The 20,297-nt window shown below is 40.9% G+C and overlaps 1 protein-coding gene across 2 annotated transcripts in view; it reads left to right on the forward strand.

The window, feature by feature from the left end:
* The window catches only part of VTA1 (vesicle trafficking 1), a 74,662-nt gene that overhangs the window by 14,589 nt on the left and 39,776 nt on the right, over window positions 1–20,297 (forward strand). For both annotated transcript variants that reach the window (XM_005280384.5, XM_065590305.1), the window contains 2 exons: window positions 13,664–13,758; window positions 18,754–18,881. In XM_005280384.5, coding sequence (XP_005280441.2) covers window positions 13,664–13,758; window positions 18,754–18,881 — 223 coding nt within the window. The remainder of the gene's footprint in view (window positions 1–13,663; window positions 13,759–18,753; window positions 18,882–20,297) is intronic.

Consider the following 20,297-nt stretch of genomic DNA (forward strand, 5'->3'; position numbering starts at 1 on the left):
AATCCATAAGAAGGATGCAAAAATAAGTTTACTACCAGTTGATTCAGATTGTTTAGGCATGTTCACATCATCATCTTCAGGTAATTTATTTCTGAGGAGTATTATTCATTATGGTGTTTCATTCTGTCAGTTAGGACTTGCACCTATTTGGCACACGTTCCTGTTTTATCCGGTGGTAGAGGAGTTTCTTGAAAATCTTCCTGAGTAGGGTCTTTTTATGACCTGCAGCCAAGGCAGTTTTTTCCTCTGGTTCATAGGTGTTGAAATCAATACTAGAGGCAGCACTCTGAAGAATACTATTCCTTCTTCCCACAGGGTCCTGCTTGAACACCAATATTGCTCCTTTTTTATTTTTTTTTGCACACTTTGTTTCTTATCCCGTGTTACATAAACTGGATCCACCCCTCCCCAATTCTTCACCCTGGGGGAGAAAAACAAACTAACAACTATGGAAGACTTCTACTCGTGTAACCCACATGCCTTTTGCACTGCAGTATTTTATTTATTTAGAGACAGAGAGGGAGGCAGATGAGAAATTAATGGTTCTCAGTTTGTTTGTATCTCATTCTGTGTACACATGCAAGGAGACCGAGAAAGGCCGTTTACTTGAAGTGTCTAGAACCATCCAAAGCAAGGGCTTGTAATTACTGGGCAGGTTAGTGCTCTTCCATTAACTGGAGAGTAAGCTTCTGTGGTGAGTTGACTCATAAATAGTCATAATTTTGAGAACCGAGCCTGTCAGGGACAAGCTATAAAATAGGAGTAAGAGACCGAGGTGGGCTCAATGGATGATCCTGATGCGATACAAGATGGGGGTCTCCTGGAGTCATAGGCCAGGTCCCAGTGTCCCCCACAGCATCGAGCCCTTACTACAGTACATAACCTGTTATGCCATATTCTTAAAGCTTGATCTCCAAAATTAGATGTTTTTCCTCGGATTTTTAATTTATTTAGAAAAGCATCCTTTAACTCAAAATTTTTGATGGTGATAGTCATAGATTCAACAAATTTATTAAATATTTTAAGAGATTATAATAATGTCAGACCTTAACGTATTTTTATTAAATTCAGAATTAATTTTAAACAGGTTTATTTTTAAAAAGAAAATCTCATTATAATTTACATAAAATAAAAAGTCAGATTTAAATTTTAAAGAATCCAATTTAAAAAATATATATTTTTTTTAATCTACCCTCCTGGAGAGAGAACTCCTTATTCGTCATTACAATTCATCATCCCTCTAGGCCAGAGTAGAAAGAAGCATGTGGTGGGGCAGAATTAGAAGCTAGCAGCTACCAATAATATCGATTCTGTGGATAGAACTTCATTTGCTGCTATTTTATTTTTATTTAGTACTAATTTCATTTTAAAAAGAAAAAAAGTTTGTTATCCTGGCTGAAATCTGGAATAATTTACTATGTTATAGAAATGAGTGCAATGCACAAATTAAAGACAAACTACTCACGGAGAAATTGTGCTGTGCATTAGGAATAGAAGGAATAAACTAGTATTGCGTGACATGAATAAAAGCAGAACAGTTTGTGTCAAAGCTCATTGTATAATTCCTTCCAGCACACCCACACTTAGTATTTACTGAACAAAGATTAAGGGCAACAAATTGAAACAAAAATATTCAGTTGCTTGGAAAAACATTTTTCTTGCCAAGTCTTTATGACTTTGAAGATAAATGTCCTGTCTTAAAAAATAAAAAAAGTCAAGAAAAGAAATAGAAACAAACTGTTATTGATTAGTAAAACATATTTCTATCTTTGTGTATAAAAAGATATAATATAATAATATATTACTAGGAAGTACTTCTTGCAGTATTAAATGATGGTGGCAGTAGCTTACTCCACAAACCTTTTTTTACCTCTCCACTACCCCAGTCTCTGCATGTTGATTTAGTTTTGTTTGAGTAGACAAAATTTGAGCTGCTAAAATATTTCATTAATTTTAAGAACATTAGAGCAAAGGTAATATAGTTTTGTAATTATACATTAAACAAATTGCTTGAAACAGAAGTGAGATTAAAAGTGAGTAATCAGCATCTTTTGTTCATCTTCAGATATCTCACATCTGTATCACATGTAGTAATGAAAATTTGTAGGTCACTTTTTTTTCTGACAAAGAATACCTAAGCGCTCTTCTAACAGGTCCAATTAAGACTTTGGAAATTTGTGTGTTCTTGCAGCTGGAATGTATGACTAACTATGGCTTTTATTTCAGAAGTTACAACTGCTTGGCTTTCTTTCCACTGTGTATATTTTTGATCAAAAGGTTAACATCAAGTGAGTGCCTTCATTTTAAGCCTAGCTCTTCAGTTTACAGAGTATTATTGGTTCCTTTAGGGACAAGCACTAAATACATTGTTTCAAGTTTAACAGAAGAGAAGTAATTGGAAAATGAGCTTCATAATCATCTTGATGTAAAATGACATCTTGAGCCATTAAGCTCTTGTGTAAAGTGTTCTCATTGTTTTAAAAGGAGTCACCTTTGGCTGAAATAATACAGTTTTAATATAAAGCATAAAGAGGATCTCATTCTGTGCTGTGTGTGGTATTAAGCAACTTAGCCTCCCTATGAGGCTATTAGGAATCAAACATTGTCAGACAAAACAGAATGTGTGACCTTAGCAAGTATCATAGCTATATGTTCTATTGCTTTTGCAATATCATGGAAACTAAAATTTCTGGGTTTAAGGGAATGTAAACAATTCAGTCTATTTTCTTTAAGAAAAGAAATGAGGAAATATCACTGATGATTTATTAATGTTTTGTTTCCCTCAGCAAACTGGTGGGAAGAGGTGGGGATTTGGTTTCTCACTTGGGAGTTGCCCCTGAACATTGAGAACTCCTATCTTATTTAGCAATGCTTAGGGCCTAATAAATTTTGTCTTCTGGTTATTAGGTGTCTGTTAAAAAATTCAGTAAAGGAACAACCTGGACTTGAGAAGAAGAATTGGGCATCTCTGCCTACAGCTCAGTGAAGATATCTACTTGTTGTGCAATTGCAGTCAGAATAACAAATATGTGAAGCCCTATCCTTCAAACACCTACCTGCATGCTCAACCTCACTTTTGGACTGTAGTAAAATTAAGTACACCTCTACCTCAATATAACGCTGTCCTCAGGAACCAAAAAATCTTACTGCGTTATAGGTGAAACTGCATTATATTGAACTTGCTTTCATCCACCGGAGTGCGCAGCTCCCCCTCCCCGACCCCCCGGAGCACTGCTCTACAGCGTTATATCCAAATTCGTGTTATATCGAGGTAGAGGTGTATATCGTTGTGGGATTGGAACCTTAGTTTGCATAAGCAACCGGATGGAGAAAAATATAATGCTTATGGCTTACTCCCAACTGTAATACTTTGGTCATCCCTTCTTTAAAAGGATATTTCAGAGTGTTTCTAGGGGGGCGGGGGAGGAGAGCTAGAGATGGGTCACAAAAATGATTAGAGGCATGGAAACACTTTCCTATGAAGAGAGATTGAAAAGATTAGATTTGTTTATCTTAGAAAGGAGATTTCCAAAAAGTATATAAAACAATTAATGGAATAGAGGATGTAAATGGGACATTTCTGTTTTCTCCCTGTCTTAGGAGAAAGGGGACAGTCAAATTGAAAAGCAACAAATTCAAAAATGAAAACCAAGAAATATTTTTTGCATAAATCTGAATTAGATCATCACTGATGTTGTTGAGTCCAAAAATTTAATAGAATTCAAAAAGAGCTTAGATATTTATATGCATAACAAGAATATCCAGAGTTTTTATAGTTAATACAACAAATTTTAGAGGCGATACTAAACCTCATGCTACCAGGTTTTATGCCAAACTCTAACTATTAAAAATTAGGATGAGACCTAATGTGGGAGGTAGGTTGTTCTGCATCTGTCTAATGCAGTGTTTCTTGCAAGCTCCTCTGAAGCCTCTGATGCTGGCCATCATCAGAAATCACTGGACTAGATGGTTTGTGGATCTGATCCAGAATGGCAATTTCTGTGTTCCTATAACACAGCTATCGGGGGGCAAAAAGTAGGGGGGGGGAATCTAGTGTGTTTTAAAAATGTATTTAATTGTATCTGGGACCACAAACACTAAAATGCCATAATCATAATCATATGGTGAGCTCTTACTGCAGGGCAGAGTTAAAGTTGTTTGGGTGCTTTACATGTGCTTATTTTAATATGTTTGGGTTTCTTTTAAGTGTATCCTTAATTCTAAATTTTGTGGATTTGTAATGCTTGGTTTTAGGATAATTGCAGCACCTTGGAGGATAAAAAAAATTACTGGTACATACTCTTAAACTTAACTATATCTTAATGTAGGTGGGTTTTTGGGGGGAGGGGAGAGGATAAGGATAAGCGGGTATATATGTTAAATTCCATCTGCTTTTAAACGTACTGAGTTTCTTTCAGTTGCCAAACTCTTATTTTCAGTTGCTCACAGCTTTTACCCAAAACATATCTTTTGGACTGAAGTTCCTATTTAGTCTCAAAATTAGAACTTTGTTTTTGTTTCTTGTTTATTGCATTGTTGATTATACAGCTGTTAGGCTATTTTTTAAATTATCCAACTATGTACAGGGAGGAGTCAGAAGGCAAAAGTATTTTATTTTTCATCTGCTAAAAAATGTTTGTCTTTTTTGTGGTTAAATAACTCAGATTTATTTTAACATTTTAAAACTTGGCCAGTGCATGATCCTGAATAAGGAGTGCATACTTTGTCTGGTTTGAAGAAATTTGGTTTTGAAATAATGTGGTATTTGGCCCATGTGAGGTACATTTCCTAAACTTTGGAAAGACTTACCAAATGTTGAGACTCACTGCTCCAACCTAATCACTGATAGCCAGAGTGATTCTGTTCTACTTCAGAATCATTGAAGGAAGCTTGGAGTCCTTTTTCACTCACACAGCAAGTTCAATATGCTCTCTGATTTATCTGCATTCAGAATGGGAGTTGCGGGTTCCCTACCACAACCACTCTCAAGTCCCTCTGCCAGTTGCAAAATCACTTTGTTACACCCACCGACCCTGCCCCTCCAGGCAATTTTATTGGATTTAATGTATTATGATGTGAAGGGGGGACAAATTGGTAACTTCAACATTAATTCACTGGAGTTGTTGAGGCAGTTTCCAATTTACTGTACAGTTAATACTAAAAAATATATTTTATGGTGATATTTATTTTATAATAATAAATTGAGTATGTTCTATTCTTGCAATGAAATATCATGGTTAGATGACTCCACATATCTCTAGTGATCCATTTACATTTTAGTTTCAACCATTGTATGGGCATATCTTTGTAAAAAAGTCTCCAAATCTCTCCTCCCCCCCCCCCCCCCCCCCAACATAACATAGAATTATTGGTTTGCGTTCCATGTTAAAAAAAAATACGGAGAAAAGAACCTGTGAGTTTTTATCCTGTTACTGTGAAATAGATAAATAAGATAAACCAAGTGGAAAAATAAAATAAAATGGGGAAAATATGGATTCTGTATCAACTATCGTGGATTGTGCTTTTTAAATTTTTATATAGTATAGGGCAGTGGTGGCCAAACCATGGCTCGCGAGCCACATGTGGCTCTTTTACAGTTAAAGTGCAGCTTGTGGAGCACTCCATGTCCCTCCCCCCATTCTCCACCTACCAGACTGTGGACGGGGAGCTCGGGGCTTCTGCCCTGCGTCAGGGTGGTGGGGCTTCAGCCCCATCGGCACGCCTGCTGGGGCTTGGGGCTTCAGTCTTGTCAGGTGCCTCCTGCAGGGTGGAAGCCTCGTGCCCCAGCAGACACGCCCGGCTCTCAAACTTCTGAAGATTATCGTATGAGGCTCAGAGAGCCAGTAAGTTTGGCCACCCCCGATATAGAGCATAATTTCAAACCTTATTTTGCAGAAGGTACAGTAATTTCAGGGGTAACTTCTTAGAATCTCGTCCATAAACCACATGATTGGGACTTTGTCAGAAAATATGCAGGCTGAGAGAACCCCATTTTACTTTGATTTTTTTACAGTAAGGCAAGGGATCCATTGTTCCTAAAGTGATCTGTGTTTATAAGCATCCACAAGCCCTAATGCAGAACTGACACTTTTAGTACCTCTATTCATGAGGCTGAGCGCTTATAAAATTAATTTAATAAGCTAACAATAAAATATTCTATTTGCACTGACCACAGGGGTCTAGGTTCTTTTCTGATAGCCTTTAAATTCCTCTTTGAATATGGGAGTGGATCCCAGTGTACATGAGCATGTGCCGCATTCATGCAGGTTTGGAATCTTTCAAATGACAACATCCATCAGGGCAGCCCATGTGCCCTTTGCTTCCTTGTGCTCCAGTATGAGGGCAGAAAATGTCGAGGACCTGTGACCTTTCCTCAGTTCCCTTTTACAGTTCCTGACTTCAAGATGGAACCTGAACCGTGTCCAGTCCACTCTGTATCTCAAGCTTCAAACCCAACGTTACTCTGAAGGAATGACTGTTCACTCTCATTGTTTAATTTATTACTTTTTTTTGGTGGTCCAAAAGACAAGAGGAAATCCCCTGCTGGGATGAGGCTCTGGATCCCAACTACCAGCAAAATGGTCACTTAACCCACCAGGTTTAAACCCTGCTCACCATGCACAGCAGATGTCTTTTCTGCCTCAGGGAAGGACATATCCCTGACAAGTGCTTAAGCTGGCACTCTTTCCCCTCCTGCACCCAAAAATCAGGAAATACAAGGCTCAAATTACATCTCTTGGAGAAATCTATGAAAGAGACATCTTCCAAGCTGGAGTTGAGGTGACTATCTGCAGCAAGTGCCAAAGTAACCAGACACCCATACCGCCAGTTCCAGTGTGGAGAAGAATACTAAAAGGATGCCACTGGGACCAGTGTCAAGATCCCCAGCACCTTATGCATCAGCGGCCTTGACACCAAGCGCATCTGTGTCAACTCCCAAGGAAAGAGATCCAGCACCCATTTTGACTACTTCGGACACCGAGCAGCATACCCATAGAGAGCTTGTCCCATAAGGAGGAGTCAAAATATTCCTCCAAAGACAAGTCTCCCCAAACCCTCCTTAACATCAAGGGATAGAAGCAGGATTGTGAGACCATGGTTCAGGCACTGATGTTGACACTGAGACCTGCCCTGGTACTGACCCCAATCAGTAAGCCCTTTCAGGTACCAAGTTACACCTTTGAAGAATTGTCCTTTGCCCCTTGTCTCAGCATTAGAACTGGCACCAGAACTAGACATGCACCCATTAACACCACCTTTCCAAGAGATGTACTCCTCTGTGCCATCGCCAAGCCACTCCTTTGTCCTGACTTTGAGCAGGGAACCCTCTCCCATTAGATTGGAAGATTACCGTGGGTGAAATCCAGAAATGCCCTTTACCAAGCTCTGGTGCATGACTGCAGTGGACAGGGCATCCACTGTCTGGCCAATACCCATACAATTTATCATCATGACTTTACTGGCTTTCCTAGGTCTAGTTTCCCACAGGTCCAAACTGGAGCCCCATCACATGTGTCAGAAAAGAGAAGGAGGTCTCAGTCACTCACCATCCCAATTTGGAACCAGAGGAGTCCCCTTGTGAGGATGCAGAGGTTGCTCAGGAAAATCTCCTATTGCCTTGCCCATCTAAGGCATCCTCTTCTCTGGATGAAGCAGTAAACTTGGCCCTGACACTGGCCATCAGTGATTTTAGGATCTTCCAAAATGTGCTGTTGAAGATAGCTGCAGGCTTGCACATCAAGCCAGTGGTGAGCCAAGAGAACACGACAAGCTATTTGATATCCTTAGCTCGTCTCTGTCAACAGGAATTGCCTTACCAATCAGTCAGAGCATATTGGCCCTAGCAAAGGGACTGTAGCATACCCCAGCCTTGCTTCCCCTTCTGCAGAGTAGAAAAGCATTATCCTTTTCCACCTAGTCTTCAAACTTTTTATGTGCATTTGACACCAGGATCTCTTGTGGTATTGCAGTTCAGGGAATGACTAATTTCACAAGGGGACTCCAAAAGATAAGGTCTTCAAAGAACTGGACCTTTTCAACCAAAAGGCTTACTTATCAGCCTCGCTCCAATTCTGCATCACGAACTACCAGACTCAGTTCACTAAATACAGTTTTCTGATGAGGGAAAGAGTAACCCTCTTCCTATCTAGGCTCCTGCAGGACTGTGGAGAAGAGGTGGACAGATGGTAGTGAAAACAGTGCTACAACTGACAGTAGACCAGTCTGATTTGACAACATGGCTACATCATTCACAATGTGCTGGGCCTCCTGGTTACAGGTGTCTGGGGTTCCAAAAGAAGTCCAGGTGACAGTAGAGGACCTACGTTTTGAGGGCATAGAGTTCTTCAACAACCAGACAGAAGAGGTATTCTATTCTCTCAAGTATTCCAGGGCAGTGCTGAGCTCTTTAGAGATCTACATCCCAATGCTGTAATTCAGGCCCTTCCCATATCAGCCCCTCCCCTCACAGGCAAAGAATACAAGCTTATTCCCACAGTTGCCAACTGGAATACCTGCCCAGAAAGCAACCTCAGGAGGTATGCCCATCCTCCTCTCTCACACACCATGATTCTTCCCAGAGTCAGCAGATTTGATGAGGGTGTTGAGAGCCACATCAAGACCATCCCAGAGCTGACCTTTGGAAATCACCTCACTGCCGTCTATCGGGTCTGGTCAGAGATAACAGCTGACAGAGGAGTGCTAGATATGCAGCAAATGAGTGCTGGATGTCCCATGGCTATCACATCTATTTTGTTTTCTTTGCCCCCTACCCCACGGCCTTTCCCCATCCATCTTCTGGGATCCTTCTCATGAGAGCCTGTTACAAACAGTAGTGGCTTCATTACTTTGTCTAGGAGCTATAGAAGAGGTAGTACAGTTGAAGAGATTTCTATTCCTGATATGTCCTTATTCTGAAGAGAAGGGGGATCTTTGTCCTATCCTAGATCTGAGGAGACTGAACAAATACATATAGCACCTCAAAGTAAAGAATGGTAATGCTTGCCTCCATCATTCCATCACTTCAGGCGCAGGATTGATTTGTTGCTTTTGACTTATAGGATGCATATTTTCACCTTGCCATCCACCCAGTCCACAGGATGTATCTGAGATTTATGATGCCAAATCACTATCAGCACTGAGAGCTTTTACAAAATTCCTCGTTGTGGTTGCAGCACACCTGTAGAAAAAGGGCATTCACGTCTATCTGTACCTAGATGACTGGCTCATCAGCGGTAGCCAACATCAGGAAGCTCTGAGTCTCAAATGTGCCCTCTCTCTGTTTGCCCAACCGGGCCTCCTGGTGGATGGTGAGAAATAGTTTCTTATCCCTTCCCAGATAGAGTTCATAGGAGCCAGGATAGATTCCCCAACAGCAAGGGCTTATCTGCCAGAGGATAGATTCCTCTCACTTCAGTCATTACTGAATAGGGTGAAGTCATACACCACCACAGTGGCACCAACTTGCCTAATATTATTAGACTATATGTCTATGAGTATGTAATTGATGCAACTTGATTGCTGCAATTCTGGTAGAGGTTAGTCTAACCCAATGGTCCCCAAACTGTGGGGTGTGCCCCACAGTGGTGGGTGTGGAGGAATGCTGGGGGGGGGCTACGGGACCCGGGCCAGCCCCTATGAGGGGTGGAGAGGGAGCGCCACCCAGCCCCGTTTCCCCCCTCCCCCCAGCTTTGCTCTGGCCTCCAGGCTCAGCACCCAGCCATGGCCCTAGATGCTGGCCCCCACCATGACCCCATTCCCAGCCTCAGCCATGGCTCTGGCCCCAGCCTAGCCCCCCATCTGGGGCCCTGCCCACTGCCTTGGCCCCTGGACGCAGCTCCATTCCCATCCCAGCCTCGGCCTCCTTACCCCAGTCCGTGTTCCCCCCCCCCCCCCCCCCCGGGAGCCATGGCGCCGCTTCTGGCCCCAGCTCCTAGCGGGGACGGGGAGGGCGCATACCGAGGTGGGGACGTGCGACCTTGAAATGTTTGGGGACCACTCATCTAACCCCTGAAAAACAGGTAGTGTCCAAAAAGGTAGCTTTTGTGATCTTATCATCTTCAAGGCCATCTATCATGGACATATCAGAGCAGTTTTGGGAGCCCATCTGGACCATCTACAGATACAAGGGTCACTGTTACTGGAAGACAAGGAGCTGCACATAAAAGTCTTAGAGCTCAGAGCCATCAGACTGGTATGCAGCACTTTTCTGTCCTGTGATACTTGGAAGTGTTGATGTTGACAGACAATATGTCAGCAATGCACTTCATAAACAAGCAAGAGGGCTCCTGCTCTTTCCTACATCTTCAGAGGAAGTCAAGCTATGGAGTTGGTGCTAGCTGTATGGCATAACCCTGGTAGCTCTGCACCTCCCAGGAGCCAGCAGCATCTTGGCGAACTTCCTAAGCAGGCAACCTGTCCCAATTTACAAGTGGTCACTGCAGAAATCCATCACCAAGTTGATATTCCATTAGCATGGGCCTCTGCTGATAGACCTGATAGAGAGGATGCGTCCCGGATCATTGCCTTCCTTCTGCAGAGGAGTCAAGGCCTCCTATATGCCTTTCTACTAACCCCCCAGGGTGATTTGCCAAAGCCAGACAAGACCAAGTCACTCTCATTCTCATAGCTCCCTACTATATGAGGCACTTTTGGCTGATGGACCTGTTACAAATGTTCACATAACCATCTATCAGGCTCCCAGATTGCCCAGACCTGCTGTTGCAAGATCAGGGTCAGGTATACCATCCAGACCTGAAGTCACTGCACCTGACTGGTAGGACATTGGCTGAGCACCGTGGAAAGGGACTGCTCCTTACGCATTCAGGAAATTCTGGCACAGAGCAGAAAGTTCCTCCAAATGGAAAAGATTCTTAATATGGCCTGCTCAATATGGCCTAGACCCAGTGCAGATCCGGTGTCAAAGTGTATGTCTGCACTGCAAAAGACACCTGCGGCTGGCTCATGTCAGGTGACTCAGACACACTGGGCTTGGGCTAAGGAGCTGTTTAATTGCGGTGTAGAGGTTCAGGCTCAAGCTCTAGGATCCTCCCACCAGGCTCCAGCCCAAGCCTGAAAGTCTACAATGCAATTAAGCAGCCCCTTAACCTGAGTTCAGGAGCATAAATCAGCTGCATTTTTTTTAATTGCAGTGTAAACGTACCTAAAGATTCTTGTCTGTTTGCTGCAGTTAAAATATTCTGAACTTTTATTTGGCTCAACCAGGGTCCATCTGGCAGCAATATCAGCATATAATCTGCTGATATAGTTATGCTGTCTCTTCTCTCATCTGACAGCATCTAAATTCTCAAGCGCCTAATGCATGCTTACCCACCAGTCAGAGCACCTATTCCAAAAGGTGACCTCAGCATCATCTTTCACGGGCTAATGGACCCGCCTGTTGGGCCCGTCTTAGTGTGCTCCATCCTTCATCATCTTGCTCTCAGAATGATCTTTTTAGTGGCCAGTCACCTCAGCCAAAAGAGTGAGCAAGCTTCAGATACTCACAGCAGAACCCCTTTATACCTCATTCTGTAAAGACAAGATGGGTTCTGAGACCTCATGCAAAATTAATTCTAAAGTTGGTTTCTGAGTTCCACTTAAACCAATCAGCTAACTTACCTGTGTTCTTTCTCAATCCATATTCCACAGAAAGTGAAAGGATGTATTCAGAGCACTTCAATATTACATTAACAGGACCAGATGTTCTAGACTACCCTACATCTATTTGTAGCCATAGCTGGCCACTCCAAAGACCAGGCTGTACCATTGCAAAGGCTATCAAAATGGGTAACATGTATCTTTCTGTTATCTGTCTTTCACCTGTCTTTTCAAATGTTACGGCTCGCTCAACCAGAGCTCAAGCAACATCCTGGGCCTTCTTCTGCAGTGTGCTGATATCTGAACTCTGCAAGACACCTACATGGAATGACCTGCTCATGTTTGCCAAGCATTATGTTTCTAGATTGGATGCCAAATTGGGAGGGCAGTACTCCAGTCTCTATTTAACTGATGCAGTTGTTATTTGTCATTCCCTCCATTCCATTAGGTTATCTACAGTGGCATCTATAATGATGCATATTTGAAGTGCGAACAGTTACTTGCTATACACTAACTGTGGTTCTTTGAGGTGTTGTAGTCTGCGAATCCCATGAACCGCCCACCATACCCATTTTTGGCATCCTGAGTTCCCATGCCCTTCAAATTGCAAAGGAACGGAGGGAGAATTGGGACTGCTTCATCCTTTAAGTCCTCACACAGGAGCACAAGGATGCATAGCCCTGACAGACTGCTATTAACAAAACTGTGAGTTCATGCATGTAAGGCACATGTGCCCCTACGAGAGCAACATTGACAACATCTCAAAAAAGCGCTGTTACTGTGTTTCTCTGTTACTTCAGTTGAACCAAACATGGTGTGCCTTATAGCTTTGCCCTGTAATTATTGTAATAATTGACCTGTCATTACAGTGTCAGTAGAAATTGTGAATGTAATTAAATACGTCCTACGACATGACATAAAGACATTTTAGCAAGGAGCCAAGTAATATTTTGAGAAGTTAGTTTGTCAAATTGTTAAACTGATCATGTGTAGAGTAATGTGAAAATGGTGATGAACTTGAGATTGTAATCATGTAGCAGTATGGCAAAAAGATTTCCCACTTTTCTATATTTGAGTTATTAACCATTTATATAGCACCATAAATTTACACTGTGCTTAAAACATAGTATGGCATTATTAGAGCTTGTAGTTGAAAACAGATTAGACAAACAGAAAAGACACAAGACAAGAAAGGAGAGGAGTGGAGAGGGTGTCGGGGAAGGAGAATAAATAGTTAGCCCTGGAGAAAAAGTTTGACATGCAGGAGACTAGGTGAGTATAAAACATCAGAATAGAAAAGTTTTTGGACAGATGGGAGGTCTGAGAAAGAATGGCAGATTTGGGATTTGAAGTTTCTTGTTATGACTCTTAGTTCTTTTCCATGTCTTAAGCTCTCCCTGTGCTTCACTTGCCTGTAGTCAGTACCTTCAAAATACTTCTCTGGATAGAGAATCTGCATTTTGAGAATACAAAATGAAAATTCTTGTTTAAATTCCAAAAATATTAAAATTGGACAGGTTGGTTACACCTGTCAAACTTTAAATTTAATCCTATTAAATCAAGATATTTAAAAAAATAACTATTAGAAGAGAAATTTAAACTTTAAACCTATTAGTTAATTGTGATCAGCTCCTGACATACGCTATTCTTTCAAAAAGGGAGCCTCTTAATGAGGGAAATGGACCTATAACTTCTAATTATCACTCTAATTCAGATAAACTCTTATACCTAAGGGAAGTGAAATAAGATGGTGTTTATGTACAAATGCTTCGTTATAGTTATATTTTAGGCCTCAATCTGCAAAAACTTACTGATTGAAATAAATTGATTACTAAGTGCAAAAAGTGAAGCACATGCATAAATCTTTGCAGAATCCAGTTTGCCTGAAGTCAGCAATAACGAATGTACTTGAACACTCAATAGGGTTAGAGTTGTGATTTTACAATGTGAAAATGAAATTGTTTCTAAGAATATGTGGTTTTGGGGCAGAGAGAGAGACACACACACTTCCTTCCTTCCTTCCTTCCTTCCTTCATGACCTTTTAATATTTTCTCTCCTTTTAAGGTCGTTTGTATGCTATGCAGACTGGGATGAAACTTGACAGTAAAACCCCAGAGTGCCGCAAATTTTTATCCAAACTAATGGATCAGTTGGAAACTGTAAGTAGTTGGAGGTTTTTTGTTTTGTTTTTTCTTATACTATTACAGAATCTGCTACTACCTCACTTTTAAAAAATTCATCTTTAAACAATTGGAATTGCCTTTCCCTTAGCATTAATTAATGAAACAAACCTATAGGTGCAAGCATACTGTTTAATTGTTGTAATGTATTGTTTTTAAATTAGGTTTCAGAGTAGCAGCCGTGTTAGTCTGTATCCGCAAAAAGAACAGGAGTACTTGTGGCACCTTAGAGACTAACAAATTTAAGTGGGCTGTAGTCCACGAAAGCTTATGCTCTAATAAATTTGTTAGTCTCTAAGGTGCCACAAGTACTCCTGTTCTTTTTTTAAATTAGGTGACACAAGGATTGAAAAGGGGGAAAGGGTCTACATATATTTACACAAACCTAACTGAAATCTAATACAAACAAAATGTTTACAATAAAATTCCACGTGAAGTAAACATATTACAATGATACTTTATTTAAACTCTACTGAGAATTAGATGACCTAAGGCTAGGATTTTCAAAAGTGCTCATTCATGGCCTATCTTTTCTCCCACTGAAGTCAATGAGAGTTTTACCATTGACATCAGTGGCTGTGGTTAACCCAATGCTGACTGCTTTTGAAAATCTTACCCCAAATGTCTTGCTAGAAGGAATAAATCTCTTCCCATTCTGGTAAGATCAACTAACATAACAATCTAAAATGTTAAGATCTGTCATAATTTCTGAACTCGATCCGTCAAGAATTCATAATGTGGCAACCTTAATCTTACTCACTTATGTAAATAATCATCTGAGCCTCTGAGAAGCAAGGACCAATGCTGTGCAAAAGAAAAAGGTATCTTAAACTGAAGAGGAGTAAATTGAAAAAGGAAATGCATGGTTGAATACATCAATAAAGTTATAGAAACTGAATGCCACCTAATAACTTCTAATGTAAAATTCCTGTTGCCCTTTATGGAGTTGTCTTCCTTTCTCTCCTCCCTGGTGAAGGAAAGCTATGCTTGGAAAATTATTTTTTTATCACCATCATGCCAGTTAGTGCAATGTGTCCTCAAAGTGGTCGTTCTTTGGGCTATTCTGATGTCTGCTAACAAATCTTTGAACATGTAATGAAAATGGACTAAGCAATGGAGGGAACACAGAAGTGAAGTGTTGATGGAAGTCTGTCCCACTCTGCAGAGAGGCAGCGCAAGATGGAGTATCTGCATTGTGTTCATGTTCTATCCTAGAATAGAGTGAATTGTGATAATTGAGTCTGGAGGTGACTAATGCATGGATCACTGTGGCCAGAGCCTCATCTGGGAGTAAATAGTAAAGTTTACTAGCAAACTGCAGTGGAAGGAGGATATATATGTATCAATGGTATTAAAATATATATATATTTACATAAAAAGAAGAACAGGAGGACTTGTGGCACCTTAGAGACTAACAAATTTATTAGAGCATAAGCTTTCGTGGACTACAGCCCACTTCTTCGGATGCATATAGAATGGAACATATATTGAGGAGATATATATACACACATACAGAGAGCATAAACAGGTGGGAGTTGTCTTACCACCTCTGAGAGGCCAATTAATTAAGAGAAAAAAAACTTTTGAAGTGATAATCAAGCTAGCCGAGTACAGACAGACAGTTAGATAACAAGTGTGAGAATACTTACAAGGGGAAATAGATATTTTCCCCTTGTAAGTATTCTCACACTTGTTATCTAACTGTCTGTCTGTACTCGGCTAGCTTGATTATCACTTCAAAAGTTTTTTTTCTCTTAATTAATTGGCCTCTCAGAGGTGGTAAGACAACTCCCACCTGTTTATGCTCTCTGTATGTGTGTATATATATCTCCTCAATATATGTTCCATTCTATATGCATCCGAAGAAGTGGGCTGTAGTCCACGAAAGCTTATGCTCTAATAAATTTGTTAGTCTCTAAGGTGCCACAAGTCCTCCTGTTCTTCTTTTTGCGGATACAGACTAACACGGCTGCTATTCTGAAACCTTTCATATATTTACATAGATACCATTGATACTATCTGATGCCTTAGCTTAGGGATGTGTTAAATAGATTCACAAAGCATTATGCTGTTTGAATATGAAGCCAAGGACAATGTACCAGCTAGTTCTTCAAAGCATTTTTCTTACCAGCACTGCCTCAGTCTTGTCTACGTTCAGTCTGAGCTAGCTATTAATTCACTAACTCCTGTCTTGTTTGCATTGACATTCTTGCTCAGCTTTTATCTTTCAAAAATGCTATATATAGGAAAGTGTCATTGACATGTTGGCATTGGAGCCTGTTGTATCTTGCCACATCTTCAAATGGTCTTATGGAGAAAAAAGGGGAGATGAAATAACTTTTTTGTCTTGGAGAAGAGCAATTTCCCATCACCACTCTCTGAATCCTCTTGGAAATGAATGATTGGAGCAATAGTACTACACCATCTACTTCAGCTGTGTTATGTAGGTAGTCCAGGGGTCGGCAACGTTTGGCACGCGGCTCGCCAGGGTAAGCACCCTAGCGGGCCGGGCCAGTTTATTTACCTGCTGACGCGGCAGGTTCAGCCGATTGCAGCCCCCACTCGCTGCGGTTCACCGTCCCGGGCCAATGGGGGCGGCGGGAAGCGGCGCGGGCGAGGGATGTGCTGGCCGGGGCTTCCCGCCGCCCCCATTGGCCCGGGACGGCGAACCGTGGCCAGTGGGGGTTGTGATCGGCCGAACCTGCCGCGTCAGCAGGTAAATAAACTGGCCCGGCCCGCTAGGGTGCTTACCCTGGCGAGACGCGTGCCAAACGTTGCCGACCCCTGTGGTAGTCCAATAGCACCTTTTGGTTCATATCTGAAAAAAGGTCAAATAATTTGAGCAATGAGATGTGGCCTCTACCCATTGCCATAAGAAGTGTCATGTGTTAGTTGCTACTGTGGTTGTCTCCATGGTGTGCCCCTGTCTGAAGCTCAGTTGTGGAGAATCGAGGATGGTTGCATATGTCATTTTTTGTTAGTTAATTGTTGCCCTTTTCTCTCTTTTGCCTAGGAATGGGAGGCTGGAGACAGAACTATAGTTGGAAGGTTCTTAAGCATCAGATTTTTTTTTTTTTTTTTTTTTTAATGCTTGCACAGGCTAGCATTTTTAGGTAATTTGGCATTTTAGCTTCTCTGAAGGAGGCGTTGATGATTTGTTAACAACAGGCATAGGTGTTTTTCACTAGCCAGCAGACGCACAAAAATGTCTTTCTGGTCTTGGCTTAAATATTTCTCAGGGCTTTTTAAGCTTTTGTGAATGTGGTAGGTCAGACTTTGTCACGCGTGGTGAGGTACAAACAGTTATCATGCTTAGTCAAATGCAGATGCTGTATAACTGTAAAAGTAACATGGCTTAAAGAATAAAATAACTGAGCTGTCTGGAAATTACCAGGAACAAAATTTGTTATGAAGATCATTATTTTGTAAATTATCATGATTAATTATTATTTAATACTGTATATTTGTTACTGCATCATAAAATACTTTACATATTTTGTGTGGATATGTCTTTGCATTAGATAATTGTATTATCTTACATGGTTCTGGCAAAGTAAATCCATTGTGCATGCTTTGAGGTTTGAATTATAAACCATAATTTAGTACATAATGTTCAACCTCAGCACTACAGTGCTCTCTGGGGAAGAATTTCAAAGGCACAGCTTTAGATACCTAATTCCCATTGACTTTCAATGAGAGTTAGGCACCTGTGTGCTATTTGAGCCTTTGAATATCTATTCCTTTATATTGGAGTACCTTTATTAAAACTGCCCCATTACATGTAAAATCTTGGCTAAGGAAATCTGCATGAAATGACAGAGTTCATCTTCAATAAATAAAAGCAGTGACTACAAGTTTGCATATTTTAGGTCAAATATAAGTCTGACAAAATTACTTACAAATAATGATAATTCACTGGGAAGAAAATTAAGCTTTCTCAAATACCAGTTGTTTTGTAACGTAATCATGTTTAATTTACTTTTGTAAAGAAAAATAACTATTTGCAATAGTGTTTACATTTCAGGTCTAAAACTCTCGAGGGGCTGTTTTGGGGTATTTTGTGTGCTTTTTACATTGCTGTAGGTGTTCCTAATATTATAGATGTCTAGCCTGTAAAATTAAACTTTATTCATGTGCACCCTTTGAAAAAAAAAAATAGACCACCATTCAAAGTTGCCTTTACAATTTTTGGCAGTATAGAAGTTGTATGTTTGTACTATGTGTAGTATTCCTATTTTTTGTTCTGTAAAGATAAAACTGAGATTTCTTTAAATGCAAACAGTAAGTCTATTCAGGAGCCCTACATCCACCTGTTGTAACTGTACCAGTGTTATTTACTTTACGGATTTTATTAGGAAACCTGAGGCTTCTTGTACTCTGTAACAACTTTGAAAAGAGGTCTTTGAATTGCAGTTCACTGCTTAGACTGAGCATTCCAGTAAATATTTAGGTCATTAGAGCAGTCAGGTTAGAGCTGGGACTTCCTTTTCTTTAGATCTGAGTTTTTATTAAATACTATAATGTGCAGCACAGAAATGTTTTGTAAGACATAAAAAATATATAGTCACACTGATCTACAGTGTGACTCTATGAAACACACATTATGAATTGGGTAGTGTTCAATCCTTACTCAGAGTTCAGAACGTATGGTCTTTCAGATAGTGGAAAAAATGATGTACTTTGTATATTCCTTCCCAGCAACATGTGTGCATATTTCTTTCAATATTTCTAAAGACCATTGTGAAGAATACTTCTATGTTAATACACATAGTTCAGAGCTATTAGTTCATAATATTTTCTCCCCAAAAGGCTGCGCTCTGTCATAATATAAGAAACTGAAGTGAAGTTATTAATCATGTCTCTGTGTTTAATTGCATCTGGATTGTTTTGAATTAGCAAACTGATCCTATGTCCTTGAAATTCAATTGCTGGGAGCTAGTCAGTAACCAGATATGTATTTTTAACTTGCTTCAGATGAAAAAGCAGCTGGGTGATAATGAAGCTATTACTCAGGAAATAGTTGGCTGTGCCCATGTGGAGAATTATGCTTTGAAAATGTTTCTATATGCAGACAATGAAGATAGAGCTGGGCGATTTCACAAGTAAGTGAAGAATGAAAGCAAATGGCTGAAAGTATCTTTTGTCTTCATTACCTAATCTAAGTAATAAATCTAGAGTCCAGAAATTCAAATATCCAAACTCTGTCGTTCTTTCCTGATTTATGGAAAAACATTGGGTTGTCATCTGCTCGTTGCTCTTGGTGATTTTTTTAAACCCGTTCGTCACTACCCCTTAAAGCTACCATTATAAAATGGCTAGCATCTCTGAGGGTGGTGAAGCACTGGAATGGGTTACCTAGGGAGGTGGTGGAATCTCCTTCCTTAGAGGTTTTTAGAATCCTAGAATATCAGGGTTGGAAGAGACCTCAGGAGGTCATCTAGTCCAACCCCCTGCTCAAAGCAGGACCAATTCCCAACTAAATCATCCCAGCCAGGGCTTTGTCAAGCCGGGCCTTAAAAACCTCCAAGGTGAAATAGTGTTTCCTAATATCCAACCTAGACCTCCCCCACTGCAACTTGAGATCATTGCTCCTTGTTCTGTCATCTGCCACCACTGAGAACAGCTGAGCTCCATCCTCTTTGGAACCCCCCTTCAGGTAGTTGAAAGCAGCTGTCAAATCCCTCCTCATTCTTCTCTTCTGGAGACTAAACAATCCCAGTTCCCTCACCCTCTCCTCGTAAGTCATGTGCTCCAGACCCCTAATCATTTTTGTTGCCCTCCACTGGACTCTTTCCAATTTTTCCACATCCTTCTTGTAGTGTGGGGCCCAAAACTGGACACAGTACTCCAGACGAGGCATTACCAATGTCGAATAAAGGGGAACGATCACGTTCCTCGATCTGCTGGCAATGCCCCTACTTATACAGCCCAAAATGCTGTTAGCCTTCTTGGCAACAAGAGCACCCTGTTGACTCATATTCAGCTTCTCATCCACTGTGATCCCTAGGTCCTTTTCTGCAGAACTGCTACCTAGCCATTTGGTCCCTAGTCTGTAGCAGTGCATAGGATTCTTCCGTCCTAAGTGCAGGACTCTGCACTTGTCCTTGTTGAACCTCATCAGGTTTTTTTTTTTTTTGGCCCAATCCTCTAATTTGTCTAGGTCCCTCTGTATCCGATCCCTACCCTTCAGTGTATCTACCATGCCTCCCAGTTTAGTGTCATCTGCAAACTTGCTGAGAGTGCAGTCCACACCATCCTCCAGATCATTAATAAAGATATTAAACAAAACCGGCCGCAGGACCGACCCTTGGGGCACTCCGCTTGAAACTGGCTGCCAACTAGACATGGAGCCATTGATCACTACCCGTTGAGCCCGACGATCTAGCCAGCTTTCTGTCCACCTTACAGTCCATTCATCCAGTCCATACTTCTTTAACTTGGCAGCAAGAATACTGTGGGAGACCATATCAAAAGCTTTGCTAAAGTCAAGAAATAACACATCCACTGCTTTCCCCTCA

Source organism: Chrysemys picta, chromosome 3, assembly GCF_011386835.1.
Source record: "Chrysemys picta bellii isolate R12L10 chromosome 3, ASM1138683v2, whole genome shotgun sequence".
NCBI classification, from domain to species: domain Eukaryota; kingdom Metazoa; phylum Chordata; order Testudines; family Emydidae; genus Chrysemys; species Chrysemys picta.